At 35.5% G+C, this 23,594-nt stretch overlaps 1 protein-coding gene across 1 annotated transcript in view; it reads right to left on the minus strand.

The window, feature by feature from the left end:
• Positions 1–11,423: 11,423 nt before the first annotated feature.
• CCDC171 (coiled-coil domain containing 171) overlaps positions 11,424–23,594 on the minus strand; it is a gene marked incomplete at its 5' end in the record, with an annotated part of 38,212 nt that continues 26,041 nt past the window's right edge. The window contains 5 exons of the mRNA XM_010178465.2: positions 11,424–11,627; positions 13,285–13,467; positions 14,055–14,281; positions 19,473–19,589; positions 20,262–20,763. Coding sequence (XP_010176767.2) covers positions 11,424–11,627; positions 13,285–13,467; positions 14,055–14,281; positions 19,473–19,589; positions 20,262–20,763 — 1,233 coding nt within the window. The remainder of the gene's footprint in view (positions 11,628–13,284; positions 13,468–14,054; positions 14,282–19,472; positions 19,590–20,261; positions 20,764–23,594) is intronic.

Genomic DNA, 23,594 nt, shown 5'->3' on the forward strand with positions numbered 1-23,594 from the left:
ATAAAAGGCCACCAGACTGGTCAGGTATGATCTACCCTGGTGAAGCCATGTTGGCTGTCTCGGATCACCTCCTTGTCTCGCATGTGCCTTGACATATTTTCCAGGATGATCTGCTCAATGATCTTCCCAGGCACAGAGGTGAGGCTCACCAGCCTATAGTTCCCCAGGTCTTCCTTTCTCCCTTTCTTGAAAATGGGAGTATTGTTTCCCTTTTTCCAGTCACCAGGGACTTCACCTGACGGCCATGACCTTTCAAATATGATGGAGAGGGGCCTGGCAACCACATCAGCCAGTTCCTTCAGGACCCTGGGATGCATGTCATCCAGCCCCCTAGACTTGTACCCATTCAGTCTCATGTGGTGGATTCTGACTTGCTCTGTTCTTACAGTGAGAGGGACTGTGCTCTCCTGACCTCCTCCTAGAGGTTCAGAGACTCAAGAGACATGGGAAGCCTGGCTGCCAGTGAAGACTGAGGTAAAGAACTTGTTGAGTATCTCAGCTTTCTCCAGGTTTGTTGAAGCCAGTTCTCCCTTTTCATTTATCAGAGGGGATACACTCTTTTTGGCCTGTGTCTTCTGGCCAATGTACCTGAAGAACCCCTTCTTGCTATTTTTCACATCCCTCGCCAAGTTCAGTTCCACCTGTGTCTTGACTTTCCTAATCCCATCTCTACACATCCGGACAAGATGCCTGTATTCTTCCCAGGCCACACATCCCTGCTTTCTCTGCCTGTACATTTCTTTCTTTTTTCTCAGCTTGACAAGCAGGTCCTTGCTGAGCCATGCTGGTTTCCTACCTCCTCTGTTTGATTTCTTATGCTGGGAATGGAGAGCTCTTGTGCTCTCAGGAAGGCGTCCTTAAAGACCTGCCAGTTCTCTTCTGTTCCTTTGTCCGTAGGGACAGTCTCCCAGGGGATCCCACCCAATGATTCCTTAAATAGCTAGAAATTTGCTCTCCTGAAGTTCAGGGTCCTGACTCACTCAAATGTTCAGAAGCGTTTCAATAAAAATTTATTCGAGAGTCACTCAATGGATCGGATGGGGAAATGCATATGTTTTCATCTTGCAAGACAATTTTCTTACAGAAGTAATTTGAAATTGCAGGCACTCACACCATGAAAGCAAGCTGCATTACCTATGTATGTTTAGACAACAGGCCATTTATTGACTGAAGCACAGCTCTCAGACATCCAAGCAGGTTTAAGTAGTACCACAAGCATTTTACTTGTAGTGGTTCAGGCTGGATTACAGTGCCTCAAAGACTTAAAGCTAGATTTAATATCACTGTGTTACAACGCAAACCTATTTCTCAAGAGAAAAATCGATTCTGACCAACAAGAAAGGAATGCATTTTTCAATTGCATTAGCTCAAAATATTTAGCAAAGGATGACTGAAAATGCTTTATGAAGTCACTGACCTGTGTATGCTTTAAAGTTATCGTAAATTAAAAGAGCTTATTAATTTACAAATAACAGCTATTCCTGAATAATTCCATACAATAACACTTTTTCCTGAAGAGACCTCCTATGTTCACATGTCACTCACCTTCAAAGTAAGTAAAACTAAACCAAACTTTGACAATTTTTATATGAAGTAAACTGTCCATATAGGCTAGATCCTCATGGACTTTTAGTATTGGTAAACAAAAGCATCAGTGTTAAAATGTGTTAGCTACGTACACTGCTGCATTTGAAGACAAACTGAAGTTGAAAAAGGTGAGGGACACCCTTTTGAATAGCAAGATGCACTGCACTGGGCCTTCCAGACATACACTAATCCTATCAGAGATAATAATTAAGCCCCACTTTTAAACAATGTTTTGGAAAATGTTAAAGTATGTAATAAAATTTATGCACATGATAATCTAGAAATTTTTATCATCTTCTGAGCTAAGTGAATTATGTTAGTATTACTGGAAAGCTGCAGAGAAGGATTATACCACCTTAATGGAACAAAGACAATTTTAGAAAAACTAAAGCTTTATCACTGTGAGTTTTAAGTGTATTAGAAAAATCCTTGATGTTAAGTGAAAATAAATTTTTGGAATCACATGCATGGTGGCATGAGTACATGATCATTCACTCCTTCACCTCTGACATGCTACCTCAGGACTGATGTTTCTTTTTTCTCCCTGGAACAGTAAATTCCTCTCCCACCACAATACATAACCGTGTGCAACTGCAGACTAGACAAGATCCAGCCCTGCAGGACCAGCAGCTTTTCTGTGCTTTGGTAGTGGCATGCCTTTAAATCACTTTAGTGTCACACAAAAGAAATAATCTTTTTTTTTCCACTGTTACCGTTTTTACCCTGGTAGATCCCCAATCTTACAGTTGTTACAGTTCCAAGATTTCAGAAAGGTAGTTTACACTTGGTACTGCAAAAAAGGACTTCTAATAACTCTCTCACGTACCTGTATGTAAGTGAGGCATGTAACTTTACAGGGAAACTGATGCTGCACTGTAAGAGTGCTCTCTCCTACGCACAAGCATCTGCAATACCTTTGCTTAATTTTGCTATACATTATCTAATTGTGCACAGTAGCACACACCGTACAACACCAAAAGAACACTTAGACTTTACTATGATTTAAAAGTATATACACAGAAATATTTCGCTGGATATCTATGACGACACAACATATTGCATCAGTGTCTTGCATTTCATTATATGCGAACTGGGCTCAAACCATCTGTCTCTGATCACATCCTACTGGTCTTGATGATCTTGCATTACCAGTGACATTTCTAAGCCCAGGAACAGACTATTTTAAGTTCTCAAAAAGTATTATTCTGTTGGATCTGCATCACTCAGTTTGTTTGGAATATTTCTAAATAGTAACAATTAGTTAAGATAATTCAGGAAGAAGGAGAAATAATAACAATAAAATAATTAACAATGACAATGAAATGTTACCTACAAATTAAATAACCACAGTTTAATTCCCACTGTTTATTTTAAAAGGCATACAATTTGAAGTTAGTGGGAACCTGGACACACACTAAAAAGTCATCAGGGATGGGTTAAATCACACAGGATTCTGCTTCAGATTGAAATTTAAGAAATTACAGTACACTGGCTATATGTCTTCAGACACTGATTCAAAAAATGGGAACGCTAAGAGTCTTTACAGTAGTTTCAAGAGATTTTCTATACAGAACTTAGGGTTTAGTTTTGAGTAAGAAAATATACTTTCCATGACCTCAATATCCTGGCAGTCCCAGTAAAGTTGGTTTAGTGCTGCAGGTCATTCTGCAGCAGTTTCTTGGAAGGGGCAGCTGCACAACTCCACCAGACACGAGCACATTTCTGTAAGCCACCACATTAAGCAGTTATGGACAATGACAAGTATGTCAGCTTATGCCACCTGAAGTTTTGATCCTGCTTTTCCGTTTTCTTTAATTAATGAATTGGGCAAGTCTTTTTTTAACGTGACATTAACGTGAGCTTTGGTACATTTATCGCTTTATACAGTTTACATTCAAACACAGTGTTCTTCTGCAGAAGAGTTCTAACAAAACCGCAGGTTCTGTATTCAGGCATATGTGTTTCCACAGACAGCCCCAAATGTTGTTTAGTGTAAGCATGTTTCATTTTAATATTATGCCAGCCACATCCTGATGCATGAAGTATCTACAGGGGGAAAGCACACATACATGGTTCTCTTTATCCCTTTTACTCTTTAAACCTCAGTAAAATAAGAATGAATTGATAAATATCTACCAAAAGGTAGGATAAATGATAAATACCATACTAAAAGGTCTATTCTTTTATACACGTCACTCCTACTCCTCCCTTCACTAAAAAAAGAGTAGTCTTCTTAGCAGAAAGAATAGATAGAAATAATAGATAGTAAATAGATAGATAGTAAAACAAAATTTAACTAATATAAAAAGCAATTTCTAAATCATTCTATTGAAAAAGCATCCAAGATATATTATATCCCAGTATTCAGCAAGGAGATCAAAGTGCTATGAAGGCATACTGACTGGGTGTCTCCCTTCCCTCCAGATATGCTTTGTGTCATACCAAGTGCCAACTGAGAGCACAAACCCGAGGAACACATTTTTCTGAGCATGGCACAACAGATCCTGAAGCAGACATGATAAACACTGACAGCAATAAATCACTGCAACTGTTAAATTGAATTATTATTCATATTTTTCACTTGTGGTATGTTTCGTAAGTGTAAGACAAAATGGCAACATGACAGCACAAAACTTGGGAAATTACCTGCTTCACTCACCTAGAGAAAAAACAGTAATAAATATGCTTTATTATCAAACACATTGGGTGATACCCCACAACCAATTATTTCAGTAAATTATCATTAACTTTTTTGTTTTTAAGAACACTTATTTCTTCATTCTCACACCTGAGAAATTTTGTTGTACAACAGCAAAGTACTATTTAAAAATAAAATCTTGGGACTGTTACTTAGAATCGAGAATCTTAAATGAGTAATTTTTTAATCACTTAGTTACTTATTGTATAGTCCACAGACAAAAAAACCCCACCAAACAACAAACAATTAAGGTGGGTCTACTTTACCTAGAAAGTTTAAAAAAATTTTTTAAGTTGTTCTAACTGAGACAATAAAAAGATTAATGCAGCAACAAGAACCCCAGTGGGTTTTTCATAAATACGTACTGAAAAAATAAATACAAAAATTTAGGCAACATAATAAAATAATTTATGTTTTGAGTTCGTCACCCTGCTACAATTTCAAAGAACTTCCATGCTATTCATGATTAAAAGAAGATAGCATAGCTATAAATTTTGGAAGCTGAAAAATGGTACAAATTTTGGAAAAACTTGCCCTTGAAAATCACCTAATACCTAATGAAAATAGAGTGCCAAATTAAATTCAAAAACCAAATTACATGAAAGATAGGCATGCCTGCTGTCATTGTATGTAGCCAAGAAAGGGGACTGAAGTGCAAAGGAATGCATTTTTTGCTTTAGCCTTATGCCAGTTAGATACATAATTATATTCCAACAGCTTAATTATATTCCAATAGGTATCTGAGAGTTAGTTACTTATGGTTTCACAAGAAGATATAAAGATCTTTACAGAACTAGCTTCACACAAACAGAAAGGGAGATAGATCATGGGAAAACCTGACTAAGGCAAAAAAATGATGGGACGCTAGAGATATACTAGATAAACAGCAGTGAGAATCAAATCTATATATAAAGGACTTGTATATCAAGAACCTGTATGGCAGAAAGTCCTACGCATTGATATCTAATCTACTAGGAAAAACAGGGTTTAGAACATTTCTTTAAAAACATCACACGCTGTTTTAAAGATCTAGCGATCCCCTCTGCACATCTCAAAGTAACAAATTTCCTTTGTAATTGACCCAATAATACAACAAAGATCTCCCAGGCACCGGATTTGCCAAGAAGCCTTTCTGTATTTTTGAGTGAAAACGGAGACATAGTTGAAGGTCTTGAAATTACAGGGATAAAGGGTATGTAAGTACATATGTTTAATAACCACACACTATAATTACATAATAATCTAATTTTTCTTCCAAATTACACATCAATAAATCTTTCTCATTGCACTATAAATTCCAAGGTCATGGACAGAGGTGTTTATTAGTATAATTACAATGTAGTAATAATACCATTAAGCTTTTATATCCTAATACTGTTCCATTTATTCTCCCCTCCCTCTAAGGGAGGCAAATAGTTCCTAAAAATGGAATACCCAGAAAATACTGGAACTTACTTTTGAAAGACTATATGCTCTGGTTCATGCAGTTACTTTGTTAAAGTTTTCGTTTTCCTTTATTTAATCTTTGAGATAATGTCAGAACTTCGTTCTTGTTTTAATAGCAAACTGCAGCAAACAGACTCAATAAAAAGTATTATCTGAAATAGTTAACATTACTGCATTGTAAAAATATAACTAAAGCATTCTAGATTGCACTGTGTGCCAGCCACTAATATATTAGATCAAAAACCCAGGATCTCAGCCATCTGTTGAGCAGCAACCTGCAGTCCTAATAATTGACTCTTGTTTCCACATTAGTTTCATTATTCTTGGGCTCAATTCTACCTGTCTTGGTTACTTGTCTTCCTCTGCAAACTACGAGAAGGGCACTTAAGTGCATGATTAGTAAAATGACTGCTGAAATCAGACTACGTTGAATTGTATTGAACTTCATGTTAAACACATAATTAATTCATAACCCTAAATTTTATTACTTTATTATTTTTCCTATTCTGCTCATTATTTACATATCTTCCAGAAAGCCTGACTCAGAAAAGTTAAGGCAGACCTTCAACAACTTGGTTGCTTGTTGCCTGGTTGCTTCATTGATGATCACTATGGAGCAAATACAATACTTTTCTAAGGGCCATGTACTGACCTCAGACCCTCCAGACTACTCACGCTGATACTGATGAATATTCTAGACACAGAACAAAGGAAATACACAGACATTGGAAATACACAGACATACCTGGCTGGAAATAAGTTAGTTCAGCGAGGAAACACAGGGATCAATATTCCTAATGAGGTGATCTCAAAAGTGGAAAAAAAAAACAGGGCTACCCTTGGACCCTGAATCTTAGAGGCTAACAAGAGAAAAAAAGTAAGCAGAGGTATGCACCACAACATACAGAGCTGGTTTCAAAGTGTTAAATAGAGTAAAATTATTTATCTCCAAGAGAAGGGTGAATGGAGAAGTTTGTGATTTTAAAAAATAAGAAAATCAAGTAGGCAGTGAGACAATAAAACAAACTACCTTCATGGACTAAACATGGAAGAGAGAAATTTAAGGTGAAGTTAAAGTTTAGATATCTGAAGTGCAGATTAGAGTAGCAGACTGCAGACTTCATCCTGGTCATCTTCTCTTTCCTTCTGTGAAGAGAAGCTCTCAGGTTCAGCCCACAGCAGAATGTTCTCTATGTGTCTCTTCTATTATATAAAGATAGCAGCTGCTAGAAGGAAGCCTGGAAAGACTACTCCTTCCCATATTCCTAAATGCCATGTACAATACATTGCAATCTTTAATCAAGAAAGCATGAAGGAACAGTTCCAGGGCAAGTCTTGAGTTGATCTTTACTCTTTGAAAACTAACTTAGAAGGTATCAATAGTGAAGTTATGTAACACAGAAGAAGAATGAGCAGGCTTACTTATTTAACAAACAATGTTAATACAAAATTAAATACATGACAAAACTGTTTAACCCTTAATTTATTGTAGGAAGAAAATATATGACCTCTTTTGATTAAGAATAGGGCAGATGGCAATGCTACCTACTTTATAAATTATTTAGGTGTTCAGAACATAGAGTAGAGAAACTAAAAAAAAACCCAACATTTAATTAATGAATTATGAATTTTAGTTTCTAACTTATTCAGAGGGGACTTGCTTCTCTTTAACATGCTAAACTTGATTAATACTAATTCTCTACTAAGTTGGATGCTAATGGTAATCAGCTATACTGCTTTCTTTGAAGAACAGCCTTTAATTTAACCAGGCAATGCACAAGAAATGCCATTTCTTGATAAAGTGACAAAAAAGTTTATGGGAATCACCAGTACCCTTCAGTGCACTCAAATGCTAACAGTCTTTACAACTTAAGATGTCAGAGAGTTAAAAAACAAATAAATTCAAAACCTATTTCTGTTCTTACACTGACTTTAATCTTTGCTGTTCTATTTGAGAAGCATGAAAATCACTTGGTCTTCCTCATGAGTGAGGTCTTTTAACCTTTCTGTATGTTATAATACTGCACCACTTACGGAAACAGCCATCTATAAAACTGCAAAATATGTGCAATGGTATTAATAAAAGATGGAAACAGCCATCTATAAAACTGACTTGCAAAATATGTGCAATGGTATTAATAAAAGAAATTGTAAAAATAATTGAAATTATATTTCAGGGAAAATATGGGGCTATAAATTTATGAAGAAGAAAAGTAACAAAAAGCAGTAAGTTGTGTACCACCTTCACCTGAAATCCACACCAAGAACAAAGAGTCTGCTCAGGGAAAACATCCACTTCTACCAAACCTAGAAATCCCAATCTCCATCAGAATCTAATAAATTCTGATGTGTCTGTTTATCAAAGGATACTACACTTTTTGAATACAGAATATGCATATAAAGATTTAAATGAAATAGTTATTGAAAATAAGCACTCCAAACCTTCCCATGAGAAAATACTTTTCTGTGAGTGTTATCAAAACACTTGGATGAGATTCTTTTCTCACTTACACTGTCATAAATCAGTGGTAGCTTCACTAAACTCAGTAAATAAACCCAGAATTTAGGGTATCTTCTCCTAAACCATGTATTGAGACTACTTTGAGGCAGATCAGTAACAACTTGATTTAACATATATTGTACTTGAAATGCACACAGAGTTATTAATTAACAATTTATAGGACATGGTCCATAAATCAAACCCTAAAAAGATTTTTTTTTAATTACAGGCACTAACATACCTAAAAGGAAGTAAATATACACATAGTGCCTGTCAATAGGAAGAAAAAGTATTTTATTGGAATTAAGATATGCCTGTGTAAGAAATAAAAATTATGTCTGGAATAGATGCCTGTTTATCATTTGTGTAAAAGTTTCTCTTCAAAGACAGAAGAATCAGAGCTACTGATTTACCTCATCTAATCAAAAAAGTGGTGTAAAAGAGTTGCTTAGTTCCAACTGACCTTGGATGTAATTGGCTACTCTGGATGTCTCTGTGGTATATGCCATTAAGAAGATAAAAATATACCGGATTAAAATCTGAACCGATAAAGCTAAGAAATTAAGTATTACTCCTTTACTAAGCCTACGTTATGAAAGTACGTGAATACCAAAATATCTCCTTACTGATTGCTGTTGAAATGTGAGTAAGTTTAAAAATAAGCTATCAAAAGTAAAAGTAACTAATATTTTATTTCTCCCTTTCTTACCTGTTTAAAAACTATTAATAAAGAATTCAAAGCAATTTTTTTTTTTTACTCCATGACACTCCACTCCATCTGAAATAACTTTTACACCACCACATTCTCCAACTTTTTATATATACTGAGTCTAGACCAGTAGATTATTTTGTATCTTAAGATTACGATGGAGGCATATTTTTTCTCTTATATTTTTTTAGTGCGACAGGGTTTTGTTTTTTTTCATACTTCTGTACTATTTAAGAGTTTAAAAGCTTATGCAATTGTAAGACTACTGTTTTATAAGGACAGGGTGGATTATTACAGAGATAAGAATGCTTCACTGTACTGCAAAACAAGAGCTACAAAAACAAACAAACAAACAAAAAAACCAACCCCACACCCTACATTTTAAGCCACAAAAACCATTTACCCAAGAAAAAAAAGTCTGCCAGTTAGAATGCCAGGGCAAAGGCAGAGACCACTTCTGCCAGTCATGAATAAAGCCATGAATAAAGTGGGACTGTGGTAAACTGTGGGAGAAAAAAAGCTTATGAAAGACTTCTAGACACATACAGGCTGTTACCACCACAGCACAATTTTGTGCTATTGTAGTAAACATCATGAAGGAATTAAGAGACATCAATCAGCTTTCTGGTATTTAAACAGAAGTTTAGGGACAGCACATGGCAACAACTCCACAACTTAAATTTGGTTCAGAACTCCTCTATGGAAAGGATTAAGTTTAACTGTAAGTGGTAAATTTCAGCTCTAAGGCTTATTTTGGCAGCTTTCTTAGCCTCTGTCATATCACAACAGTTATATTATTAAATTGCATTGTATCTTTACAGCTTTCAGATACAATTAAGCACTTTACATTAAATCAAATTATTCCAGCAAAATACAACTGCTAGAGAGTTGCAGAATTAGGATGCATTTTAGGATCACTGTTGTCTCACAAAAATTGTATTTAGCCTTTAATTAATAAAAACCAGAAGCTGTGAAATCTAATTCCGTATCCAATAATCCATGTAACAGATTTGTTTAAAACCCCACCCTATATTTTAAATGCCTACAACTGACTTTTTGTTTCATTTCTTCTGAACAAATACAAAGGTATGTTTTACATATAAAGAAAAAACATGGTGAAATACCATACATTAATGTAACAAGAGTAGACCCTAATGAAGACTTCAAATAACGTCTTCTATTCCCTTTTTTATGATCTTAATATCCATCCAAAAACCTTGAATCAAGTTATTTCCCAAAGAAATAAAACACAAGTCTAATTGCTTATATATACTGCAGTTGTATCTGAAACAAGAAAGCAATAGTATTAACAAGCAACCTGACTTAAACATTAGACAAGTTTATTTTTACATTGAAATGAAGTACCCAAAGTTAGGGGACTGAGAGGGAAAGAAAAACAAAAATCAACAGGTAAATTGGAAACGTCACTGTCTTTCACCCTCAATGAGGTATGGCATTTTTAGTAAATGACACTGTTAATAAAAACACTCCTTAATAAATTTAACAGCATCCTCCAGCTTCCTCCACAGTACATCACTTCAAATGTCAACTCTGCTGCAAATCATCCTCCTTGACATCCATTTTCACAGTTGTATTTTCAAACAATGGTTTCTGACATTTCTACTAGGTTTTGCAGCTTGAATCTTTTCACTCCTCCTCCTGTCTCTTGATATTTCTTACCACTTCTTCCCTAAATCTTCCTCAAAATCACAAGTGCTTCTATTTCTCAAAATACCAGCGAAACAGTCTCTTTTGCTCAACTCAATTCACAGAAGAATTCTGGGAGGTGGAAAGACGGCAGTAGGGCTGAAAAGCAGACACAAGCAGCAAAGCTTGCTTTAAATAAAAAATAAATAAAAGCTGAAGAGCTCAGGTCACCACACATTACTGGTCTGCCATCAGAAGGTTTCTTCTCTTCCTATGTTAGATATCCACCTGGTTTCAAGCTTATTATTCTCTGCTGTTTCATTTGCTATCACAGATTCTGATAACATATTTTCCTCATTATTCATTATGTCTGGAAAAAACCCTAAATCCTGATGAAAAGGGATCTTTCTCTACTCTCACTTAGCGTATTCCGAACTGACAAATACATTCTCTACCCTAAGATTATATTCAGTAAGAGTTAATCCAGGCTTTAAAATATTCTTATGATCTCTGTCAAAAACCAAAGGATTCCCATATTTCTTCCTTCATTTTTCCAATAGTCTGCAAACCCTTAATGATAGCGAGAACTGCTGTCTCTTATGTATCACATAAAATCCAGACACTTCAAAGATTACGGATATTGGTGTACACAGCTCCTCAGTTCCAAAACAGAAAAGGGAAGTTATACCTTGAAGCTTCATCTTGAAAGACTTTTCTGAGTACCCTAAAATTCCAATGGACTGAGTAGTATGTGTGCCTTTACTCCTATAATTTTATTTGCACAAGAACTGCAAGATTTGTCTCATTCACTAAGAGGTAAATTTCTGGTGCCTATTTCAGAAGGATAATCTTACCTTTACAGTTTCACATAAGACTTGGTTTTTATCTGCTTCTTCACTGGAATGCAGTTCTAGTTTATTACTTAACTCCTGTAGCTGTTGTGCTTGTTCATTCAAAAGCACTTGTGCCTGATGCTCCCGATGTAATGCATTATTTAATTCTTCACATGCACTTTCAAACCTCTCATGGGTGATCAATTTCTGATAAGGGAAATACATTGTGTTTGATTGTGTAACTGTATTCATTTGTTTACATGTTTGACTTTCAGAATTCTACTAGCAAACATACCAAATTCTAAACCAAAAGCATGCTAAAGATGACTATTTAAGGTTTTTAACATGAAGATGGATTTCCAAACAATAAAACAGCAGACAATTTCATTCACTGTATTTTTTCAAAAAAGCACTTAGGGTACTGTAAACAGTACACATTCATTATTCTATTCAAATTAGCACCTGAGGTTGTAATGAATCAATATTTAGAAGGAAATATGCAGATCAATGTCCCACATTTCAGTGCATATCTTATTAACCCTTGTAAACACCTTCCTAGACTCTTTCTCTCCTCCCCAAAATGTTCAAGGAAGATCGTCATCTACATTTGAACAACAATCTAAAATGTGACAATTTCATCTAACTGTCACAGAACTGTAAGAGAATAAGACCCACTAAGAACAAAACTGAAGATGATCAGATATAACCTTTTACATTTGAGCCCAAAAAACCCCTTTTTACCAGCTAGGAACAAGAAGGAAATGTATGTGAAACCATCTATTAAATATTCTCTGCTCCAAAGTGTTCTGATTGGGACACACTGACAGGTCTACCAACTCGGCCTCAGGATCAACACTGGGCACAGCTACAGAAAAAGTGGCTTATTCTGGGACACGACTTCAGTTATACTGTGCACCTGTAAAGTACGTATAAGAATCCTTATCCATTCACTTTCTCACGTAGCTCAATTCCAAATGCAACTTACAGAAAATCAGCCTAGAAGGAAAGGTGCCCAGTGAACCTCCAGTATGCTAAAGCAAGACAAGTTTCCTCACCTCCATTAAGGACCAGAGGCACAGTTCCATCAGTATGACAGGGAACAAACTGACAGACCACAAAATGGCATCAATGCCTCAAACATTGTGTCCATAACTCACTTTACTGTGGTTTCAAGTGGTTAAGGAACCTTTTTGTTGTCTCTTCTCATTCCAGCCAGACAGTGCTATTTACAGGTTAGTGAACCCATACTGTTTAAGTAAATCGATCCGTGACAGCAAAGGGTCAGAGGAATTTGGTGCGTATGTGCTACTGAGAATGTAGAAGAGAGCTTTTTTTCTCCTTGCCATAAACTTATTCCTTCAAGGAAACAGCCACACTAAAATTTACACTCAGGATATAACCCATACTCAAGGATAGAGTAAACTGTCTATCATAGTATTCAGCAATATCCACAGAGAGTTTAAAATACTACATTTAGGCTTTAGGAACTTATTATGAACATACTCATTGTATACCCTCATTCCAGCTCATTTAACTGTTGAAGTGAAATCTGTAAATCCTTTTAGGATATATAAATCATACCAACATTTTCAACACATGGAAGAAAATCTGGGTTGCTGAAGACCAAAGATGTAATTTACACAAAATACCTCATTCTACAAATCAAAGAGAAACCCCTGTGGAAAGGAGATACTTCTAAATACATCTGACTTATAGTTTAGTGATGTGTACAAGGTAATTTTTCTGGAAAATTCTGTTAATAGCAGATTGATTTTATTTTTGTTTTTCAAAAGAACACAAATTAAAAAATGTGTAAAAAGGAGGATCTCTTGTAAGCAGTCTCCTCTAAATCAAATATACTTACAGATTGCTTAAACATATTAAACTGCTCTTGCAGGCTGTGGGCTTTGGCAGCTACTTTTTTCATCTCACTGAAATTCCATTTGAATTCTGAAAGTTTTAGGCGCAGTGAGTGGCGTTCCACCTCAGCTGTATGAAGTCTTTGTGTAAATTCAAATATTTGCTTCTGCAAGGATGCTATGCTTTTCTGTTAGTAAACAAAAACAAATTAATGTGCTATTATAGCAATAAAATCAATCACATTTAATATCCAAGCAAATTACACAAAACTGTCATTTTGTCCCTCTTCTCTAAAAGACACACACAAGTGCAAAAATGTGAACCTGTTTCACCTGCTGTTGAGGTTACTGAAAATTCTGTTTTCAACTAAGTACCCGTTTTCATGTAAGTCTCACAATAAAAGACAGATTATGTGAGAAAGTTTATAATTTCATTTTGGTTACAGGGAAGAAGGTTATCTTTACTGAAAGACAGAACAGTAAGCAACAGGAAAAAAACCCCGTAACATTTAAAGACAAAAGCAGGTTTGTTCTTATAAAGCAAATAGAACTTTAAAAAATATTTTTCTTGGACACATCAAATCTCTTCCTAAAACTTTCAACAATAAAAGACCTATTCATGCTCTACTGCTTTTGGGTGTTGCAAATCAACTTCTGATCTTCTATATAGTTGTTTTCAACGTAACGGACTCATAATCTGAAACAAAATTAATGATACTATCAAGACAGTTGTGAATCTGTTCTTTACAGGAAGTAGCACTCTAAATACGCATACCATAACGGGTAGTCTGTCACACAATCCAGCTTCCAGGGCCTGGATATTTATTTTATGAAGTCCATGAGCTAGCCTCTGTACCAAGGAATCTTTCTCCAGGTAAGTAATCCTCCTGCTGCTGTCCATTGGAACAGTCTCCATTATTACATTCAGCTTGTCCATAAGTTTTGAGAAGGAGTTCCTGGCTGCACTTACAAGTAAGTGTCCAGAAAGCCAGGGCTTTGGATCTTTAAGAAACAATGACAAAAAATAAACCAAATAATAGGTTACTAGTTTCAGGATTTTTCCAGTGACAACAACAACAACAACAAACAGCATCTCAAAATACTCAGCAGGAAATTTCCATTAAAGAGTGGAAGATTGAGCTCACAGGATTATCTCAGAGAGACTTCAGGACAAATTCTGTATTTAGCAATGAACACCCTACTCCTATCAATCTTCAGATGGAAGGGTAGGATAGTATTCTGAAGAATAGGATTTGTTTGTTAAAGAGTAATTTTCCAGTTGTTTTTATGTTCTTCTCTAATACTTTAAGTCTTTCTTAGGTGTTCTAATTTTGTAATTCACAAAACATGTAAGATGGCTGCAAGCAAATGCAAAACAGGTCAAGTTATGTCAGATGTGATAGCACACGGTAAATCACTTTATCGCAATATTTACAATGCAGATTTCTCAGGGTTTCCTGACTCCTCTTCCCTCCCCTCTATAGATGTCTAAATCATTTGCTGTTCAAAATTAGTGAGGCTTGGTACCTTAATGCCATACTATTTATATTCTGAGACAAGAGAATATAATTTACCTTATTCCAAGGCAATTAAAATTTTACAGCTACAATTACTTATTTCCCCACAGGATTTCGGTAATCATCCTTCTCATATAATGGACTTAAGGCCCCAGCACACCCAACATGTCCTGCTTACTGCTAGATTCGTCAGGTTTGTAATTAATAATTGTGTTTAATGTTGATAAATAAAATTGTCAGTGCTCCTTCCACTAATTGGTATTCCAGATAACAGTTAATAGGTTTATTTATGCCTTAATAAAAGTCTTGTAATTTAGTTTTCCCTCTGCTAGGCAGGTCTTAATCTGTCATTACTTGTCTTATGATACTATCAGTGTAAGATGACAAGCATGGAAGAGCTTATTTACATTCAGCAGTACAGGAGATCTCCTGTTGCTGCAGTGAATTAAAATATTTACTTAAGAGTATAAATAGAAAAAAAAAACATAGTTTTTTTAAGAATTTCTTTTTATTCATTGCAAGGATAAAGCCAAAGGTTCAAAGCAAACAAAACATGATTATTGATATTTTTAGATTACAATTCTCATAATAAAGAATTTATCATTTACACATATGAGGTTGAATATATCTGTAAGCAAACAAAAAATAAAGCAGCACATGATAAAGTCAAATATTCTTTTTTCAGATCCATTGTCCTGCTTGGTTTCAAAACACCACCATTCCAATGATTCCAGTGCTTAACTGGAGTACCATTTTTGAGTACATGCTCTCCATAACCCCAGCTAGTAGTAAACCTGTCTTTTCTTCAGGTCTAAGATATTATCTTTCTATCCATCTTTAAAGCTAAAAACATTATCCAGCATTTTTATCTTGCACTTCATAGAAGCGTAGGAATCATAGAATGGTTTGGGTTGGAAGGGACCACAAAGATCATCTAGTTCCAAAAAGATCATCTAGTCCCACCCCCCCTGCCACCAGCAGGGACACCTTCCACTAGATCAGGTTGCTCAAAGCCTCATCCAATCTGGCCTTAAACACTTCCAGGGAGGGGGCATCCACAGCTTCTCTGGGCAACCTGTTCCAGTGTCTGACCACCCTCACAGTAAAGAACTTCTTCCTAATGTCTCATCTAAATCTCCCTTCTTCCAGTTTAAAGCCATTTCCCCTTGTTCTATCACTATGTGCCCTTGAATAAAGTCCCTCCCCAGCCAACTAACAAAACATCCTTTGAAATTAAAAAAAAAAAAAATTATTCTCATATCCATAACAAACTGCTATTGTAATGCTCCGCCTACTTTGGCCAAGGATCCTCTCTTTTCTGTAAGTTGGTTCTCTGTTACTGATCACATAAAAGATAAACTATCTTAATCATTTTAACTTTTATCACAGATTATCATGTCCTACCTGTCTTTCAGTTTCAAAAACCATGTCTTTTCTCCAGTCATGATGCATTTGCTAGGTTGAGTGCCAGGTTAGATTAACCTAAAACTAAAACTAGAACATTTGTACTACCTTACATGTACACTGACACAAGAACTTTTTTTAAAAAACCTCTCCTTTGCTGTGATTTCTGGTAAATATCAAAACCAGGATACTGTGAATGAGCTACTGTTCTTTCATTTTTCCTAGTACTTCTACCTGGTACCTCATTTTATACAAGATAGTTTGCCTGCCAGATATCACAGTATTTCTCCATCCATGCAGTACCTAAGATGGCAGCTCCTTTCCCTATGTCTAGAACCTCTAGCTTAACTGTAATAAAAATAAATTAGTGACAATAGTTCAGGCAACTGTGTTGTAGCATTTTGAAACAATCATTCCACTTCCTAACCAGGATTCCTGTTACTCAGTATGGCTCAGCTTCCACAACTTAAGGCACTTTCTTGGGATGGGGAATTAAAAAAGCAAATCATCATATATCTTTTTTGTTTGTTTGTTTTACAAACAACAGTTTGGAGTAAATACACAGAAATATGTTGATGCAAGTTACTGATTGCTTTAAAAGGTGACATGAGAATATAATGCAGTTCCACAAGGAACTGTATCTATAATCCGTGGGAAGAGAATATATGGTTTAAGTACACATATTTTAAGTACCTGCCCACAAAGGATCAAGGAATTACAATAAAAGCATTAAATTATGTTCATTTTGATGTGTATAAGAAATTATTAACACAAATGCAGGTATACTACAAATAGCAATTAATTCTTACATTAAATAAATAAAAAGACAATGAAAAGTGACGAATCTTGATTCACTGACAGATGAAGAAAGAATTCTTGTTTACTCTGTTTTGGTGAAATAGAACAGTCAGCAGGATGAACTTAGTAGTACTCCACAAGACTAAAATTTTCATGCTAAGCTTCAAAAGATTTGTGTGTGTAACAGTTGATGATATTTGTATTCAAAAAGCTTGACCTTTACTTTCTGTGGTTTATTACAGTACAGATTCTGCTCAAACAAATCTAAAAACTAACCTTAAAAAAAACCAAAACAAAACAAAAAATCCCAACACTTTAATGAACATGTATTCAAATTACATGGAGATACAGTTCCACAACATGGACAACCTAATGGACAGCATGAAGGGAAACTATCATGTGTGTTAAACCAAAAATACTTTTAAAAAAGTTAGAAGCTCAAGAAACATGCCTCAAATCACCAGAGCGCACCAGCCCAAAATTTCCAGTGTTATCTGAGTAATCTGGATTTGGTTTCTTTCAACTGCCTCAAATCGTTTCTCAGAACCTACTCATCTTTAAAATTTTTTTGAAACCAAACAATTCCCTACTGTAGAACCAGATAGGACCTTGTGCCTACTCACTCCTGTGATGTGCAGGCTAATTGGGAACTGCCATTATCTCAAGCTCTGAAGAGAGCAGGTGCCTCTCCAATCGCCTATGTACATTTTCAAAATTTTCAAAAATCATTTAAGTCAGTTTGAAGGGTTAAATCCTATTGAAATATGACTTACAGAACATAAAATAATCTCCTAAATGTGCAAGCTTTCTTTCAAATATATTCCTTCAGAGCTTTATCACTTCGATACTTCTAGAAATTTCATTACAAACTTTAAATTATTACTAATTTTTGAACCAAAGGTTCTTGGGAGACTTTTTATCTCATGAGCAACAGAATTCCAAGTAATACATGAGCAGTTAAATTTTGAGGTTCTGTGAAAACGGCTCAAAATAGAGATAAGGTCTGAAAGAACCACCAGCTGACTGTGGCCATAATATTCTCAGCATGACTTTTCCTAATTCTCAAAATCAAAACTGTGTTGAGCACAGAGACATCAAGTAATTAAGATTCCACCATAATTCTCATATTCTTCAATACTGGCAAAATATCATGAGGTTTAGGGTATTCTAACTAGTCAATTCAGCACATCGATACTGATGTAAAGTTCCTCTTGATTCTTTCTAAATTTGCTGTTCAACACTCTTATACACAGGAACACTTGCAGTAAAAGCCCTGTAAATATTCTGAAACACAGTTCAAACTTTGTTTTGTAAGGATGTAAATTTAAGTTCTTGAAAACAGGATGATCAAAGAAGAGGGCACCTGAAACTGAGCTGAAACACTTTTGATTCAATGGCTGACTTCTGGTACCAGTTTGCTGTTCATGCTTCCAGGAAATGTATCATCATCTCTCTGTCCCACTATTTCCCTTTATTCATATAAATTATCCTTCCTTTAATATCCTCTATTCTGTGACAGAATTATTAGGACTTTGAAACTACCAGGTATCAAAGAACTAAGGATGACAGCAATGCAGTGGAAACAATTGAGATCTTGTATCAGCCCTCACAGTAAACAAATTAAGGAAGATAGTTAACAGCTGGGAATCTAGATGTGACATTTCCAGAGACTGGCACTACAATTTTCCATAGGAATATTGAAATTCTATATGAGGAGAGACTGAGAAAATTAGGGAACCCAGACACTAATCTAATTAAGCATCTACTTAGAGACGGAACAAAGTAGAGAGATAAAACAAGGACTTTGATATATTGTGTAAGTTGAGAGCATTCTATTTCTCTCTCAAGAACCTCAAGGTAGCAAGTAAACCCAATGAAAATAGTATCCACCTAATTCAGCTGTTTTCAAGATTTGGAAATTCTAAATTCATATCATGCGAAACACAGTAGGAAATTATTTCCTTTCAGTCAGCAGTGGTAATGTCTCAGGTTGAACATGAGCCAGTTTTAGGGCCTGCACTTAAGAACTACACAGATTAGACAGAAATTATGTAGATTTTCTCTATGGAAATAAATTACATTGAGCTTCAGTAAAACACTTCTAAAATATTAGAAGTGTGGAACAAGATAACTAGGAAGCTTGTAAATATTGCTTCTTTGGAAACTTTTAAGAACAGGTGAGCCAAATATCTATTGGCATGGTGTAGATGGGTTTTTTCCTATCTCACAACAAAGCAGGCAAAACTGTTTATATGGCTTCTAGAAGCACCATCAAGCCTTCTGTTTCCATGACTCTATATCCTGAAATGATAAAGTATCTTTATCACCAATTAAAGAAAATTAATCTGTCCAAACAATACAGTTCTCCAGAGATTTGATCCAGAACAGTTTAGATAACATCATAAAAAAACAGAAATTATGTAACCACTCAGATTATTTTATCTTCTATGACAATAATATATTTTTAAAATTACCTGTTTTGTTAACAACATCCTGTAATTCAGTGACAGAACTGATTATTGCAGCAAGGAGGCTAGAACTAGTAAACCAGCTGAGTATTTCACCACAGTGAGTTTGTTCCTCTTCACAACCTGTGAAACAGAATTGTAGCTAGCAATAAGATAAGGCACACTACTATCTCCAGCTTTTTCAGAAATTGACCAAAACTAAGTATATAAGCCACAAACTAATTCTTCTTTCAAGATAATTTCAGACTGTATTAAATATGCTTGCAGAACTATTAAAACACAAAAGTGGATGAGTCTTCTAGTTTGGGAAACATTTTTTAATACCATTTATCCTTGCAGGGGGAAGCATGAGCTGGTCTGGTAACAGAAAGGAAAACTACATAATCTCTAAAGAAAAACTTAGAAACCCTGTACTAATATTTTACCTGAATCAGAAAGTAACTTCTTGTATTTCTAGTAGGAAATAAATATTGAAAGTGAATAATAAAAGAAGATGAAGTATCTGTTCATAAAATATGTTGACAGACAATCATTTAGGAGCATTACAAGATATTTATCATAGAGGACATGCGGTAACACCTAGCTCTGAAATCCATTAACGCAAATATCAAGGATATCAAACAGTATAAGTTCACACATGTAGTTGTAACTTTTCTCTCAACACTTAACAGACTAAGTGTTTCCTTTTAGGGGAAAAGAAAGCCAAAAAGCACAAATCCAGAAACTACATTATTATTTGTTATTTGCTATGTAATTTGACATGACACTTATCAAAGAAGAAAACAATTAGCTTACTTGACAGATTACGCTTGCCTTTGGAGTCTCCTATACAAACCAGAATTCCAATGCCTTCTTTAAAGCCATTTACCCAGGAGAAGAGGGAACGAGAAGACTGGGCTAAAACTTTAAGTCTGTTAGCTGCCAAAACTGCAATCACACCTCTTCGGAATACGTGAATCAGGCCTTTGAATCTTTTCTTCAGTTTTGCTTCATCTTCATTGTTTCCCTCTGCATCAGAGAGAACATGAACTAGGGTCCTTATCTCCTGGTTCACTAATTCATAAATGTTGACCTGGTCCTGGAGAAGGTCTCTTTGGAAAGACATAGCACATGATCGGCCATAGAGAGGATACAGGGCACCTGCCAATAGTGCACAGGCTGCCAGGAGAGATGAATGCTCATTCTGAACCTGCATTAGAGTATTTTTCAGAGAAATATTTTCAAGGGTCAATTTCTTCCATCTTTTTTCAAGGATAAAATTTTTTTCCTTGTTTTTCTCTGCTGTTTCTTGATATTTCTGTGATAGGGGAAAAAAAAAAACAAACCAAAACAGAAGAAATATTAACTAGAAGATATTTTTTAACATGACAAAATCATTTTCACCCAGACAAAAACTAAAAGAAAATTAACATTTTTTTCAGATTCAAACACATTTAGGGAGCAAAAATTATTAGTAATGACTGTCTAAGTATCTCTCCTAGCAAACAGTTACAGAACCAAATATACGAAAACAAATCAATAGTATGAGGAAAATTTGCACAATCTTCAACTACAAACGGACCCCAGGTTTCTGATGATAATCCACTAGTACTGTGATAGCCCACAGAAGGTCCAATAGTACCTGGCTGTCTACAATATAGTTTTTATAAGGTGGCTTAACAATAAGCAATTACATGCTCCAATTTCAGAAAGAACATTGCTCTTCAAAGCAGAAAAGAAAGTTAGTGTAAGAGAGAGGGAGGAAAAAAAGAAGGAAGACTCTGGACAGGACTAAACCTAGACAGATTGGCAGCAGCTGGGAAAGGAGAAGTAAAGGTGATCTCTTAATTACTTTGTAATCAACCCCCTACTTATATATTCACAGATTAATTAGGTCTCAGACAGAATTGAGTTTTCAAAAGAACAGTGTAATACATATATTTTTATGTTGACTAGTGCTATTACAGATTTTTTTCCAACTTCCAGAATATTTTTTTCTTTTTTTCTAGAGGAAAGAGGGAGATTTTAAGCAGTAAACTGGTGTTGCAAAATGAAGACCCTAACAAGCTAGGGAATGCCAGGACTAAAGTTAGACCATGCATACTGGTTGCACGGGTATCATGCAGTTCTTGTACAGGAATAAAGACACTACGCTGCAACCTCAGAAACTTAAGACTGGCTTCTTAATGCATGAGAGTCCTCTGTGACTGGAATAAACACTTGAGACTACATTTAAACAGGATACAGTGGTATAAGAAGACAATAAATTTTAGGCATTGTTCACAAAGAAGCCACAAGCTCAAGTTAAATGCTTACGCTCCAGTTACAAGGACACAAAAAGTTAAACATTAATGGAAAGATAAGTCCGTATGTTGAAGAAAAGAGAGGATTATGCTAAGCTTTAGTTACCTCTTAAAGCTATAAGCAATGTTGTTAAAAATGGGGTGAGAATATTCCTGTTAGCAGTGGTTCAAAAGAGGAGTAAAATGTTGTCATCCAGCCACATTCCCCTGCATTCCATTTGGTACAGGTTCCAAGCAACTGGTGAGGGGTGCACCCTAGTTTATTCTCCCTCCTCCATCCTGCAAGTACAACGGGGACCAGGGGGAAACATAGCTATCCCTAGAATGGAAATAAAAGATTCCACACTTCTATAGAGATGATGTACCCTACTCAGTTCAGAATGTCTTTCACCTAATACTTTTTTTTTTTTTAAGAGGAAGAATTTGTAGTGTTATTGAAATATTTTCAGTGATACAGAAATAGAGTAAGCAACTAAAAGATTTAATTATAAAATGCAATTTACAGGCCTCATATGTCACCTTTCTACTCTAAAATTAAGTATGAACATGTACAATACTTTCAGTGCTACTGCATTATTTACAGTGTTTGATTTTTATAGAAGAAAACCCTGACAGCATGACTGGAAGGAACTGAAAAGGTAAGCTGAACTCAGAAAACAACTTATGGTTCCTGGCCATCACAGGTGAAAGGCCAATATCTGAGTAAACAAAGTGTGATCCCTACAGGGCTGTTGGGCAGCAATACTAACATTCAGAGCTCTGGCTAGTTAAAGCTTATTTTTTAAAGAAGCTTAGTGATTTTATGCTTATGGTTATATGATAATATGCAAAAGTGAACTAGACAATCCTGAATACAGGAATGTAAAAGTTTTGTAAGAAAATACACTGTCTTGTTTTTACTGGCTAATAACTGCTTTCCTCTTACCCGACACTGTCTAGTGTTTTCTTTGAAGCTTAAAAGCACAGTTTTTGAAAGGGAAACAGAATTCTCTTCCGAAATTATTGGCAAGCAGGCTTCCTCTGGTGTTAAGAGCTTTGATGGACACCTCAATGGGCTGTAGAGCTTGGTGGACTCCAAGAATCCTTAACAAAAAAACAGGTGCTACTAGCAACATTATTTTATCCTACTTCTTACTGGGTCCTAACCCTTTATTCTGGCATGAAAACAGAAGTGGAAACTAGAAATCTAATGGCATTGACTTCAAAAGGTTTGCCTGAATTTCAGTTGTTGTTTTTCTAAATATATACGTCTATATATCTAAGTAAGCATCAACACTGCTGTCCTCCAATTCTTTCCTGTGTTTTAAGCACATGGGCCAGACATGTCCTGACCTCGTGGGTCAGGAACAGTATAGTTATGTGTACTTCTCCTCCTTTTGCATTGATTGCACGGACTTTTGACACAGTTGCAATATACCACAGCCTTTAGCTAATTCACCTGCCTTGCTGTAAAAGCAAGGCCTCCAAACAACAACAACAAAAAAAAGCCAATAAAAGAAAAAAACTTTTTTTTCTCCCTAGAGGACTTTTCCCCCTTTCCTATTTAGCAAACCTTTTATTTTTCTGTTGAAATTAACATCTTGAAAGTAGTTACAGGATATTTCTCTTACAACATGTTTTTGCATATCAGAACAAAACCCTTCCATTTTAAGTGGTTGCCACAAAAAATGGGGACAGATTAATAAATGTCTACATAATAAACAAACAACACTAATAATAGTTAAAATTCAGAGGACATTTCCTATGAGACTGTGCACAGTCTGAATAAGTAATTTGTGTGAGGCTAAGGAATGGGTACAGTAACATTTTCAAAATGGCACACTATCAAATCAGGAGGACTGCATTC

This window comes from Antrostomus carolinensis, unplaced genomic scaffold, assembly GCF_000700745.2.
Source record: "Antrostomus carolinensis isolate BGI_N321 unplaced genomic scaffold, ASM70074v2 scaffold43281, whole genome shotgun sequence".
Classification (NCBI taxonomy): Eukaryota; Metazoa; Chordata; class Aves; order Caprimulgiformes; family Caprimulgidae; genus Antrostomus; species Antrostomus carolinensis.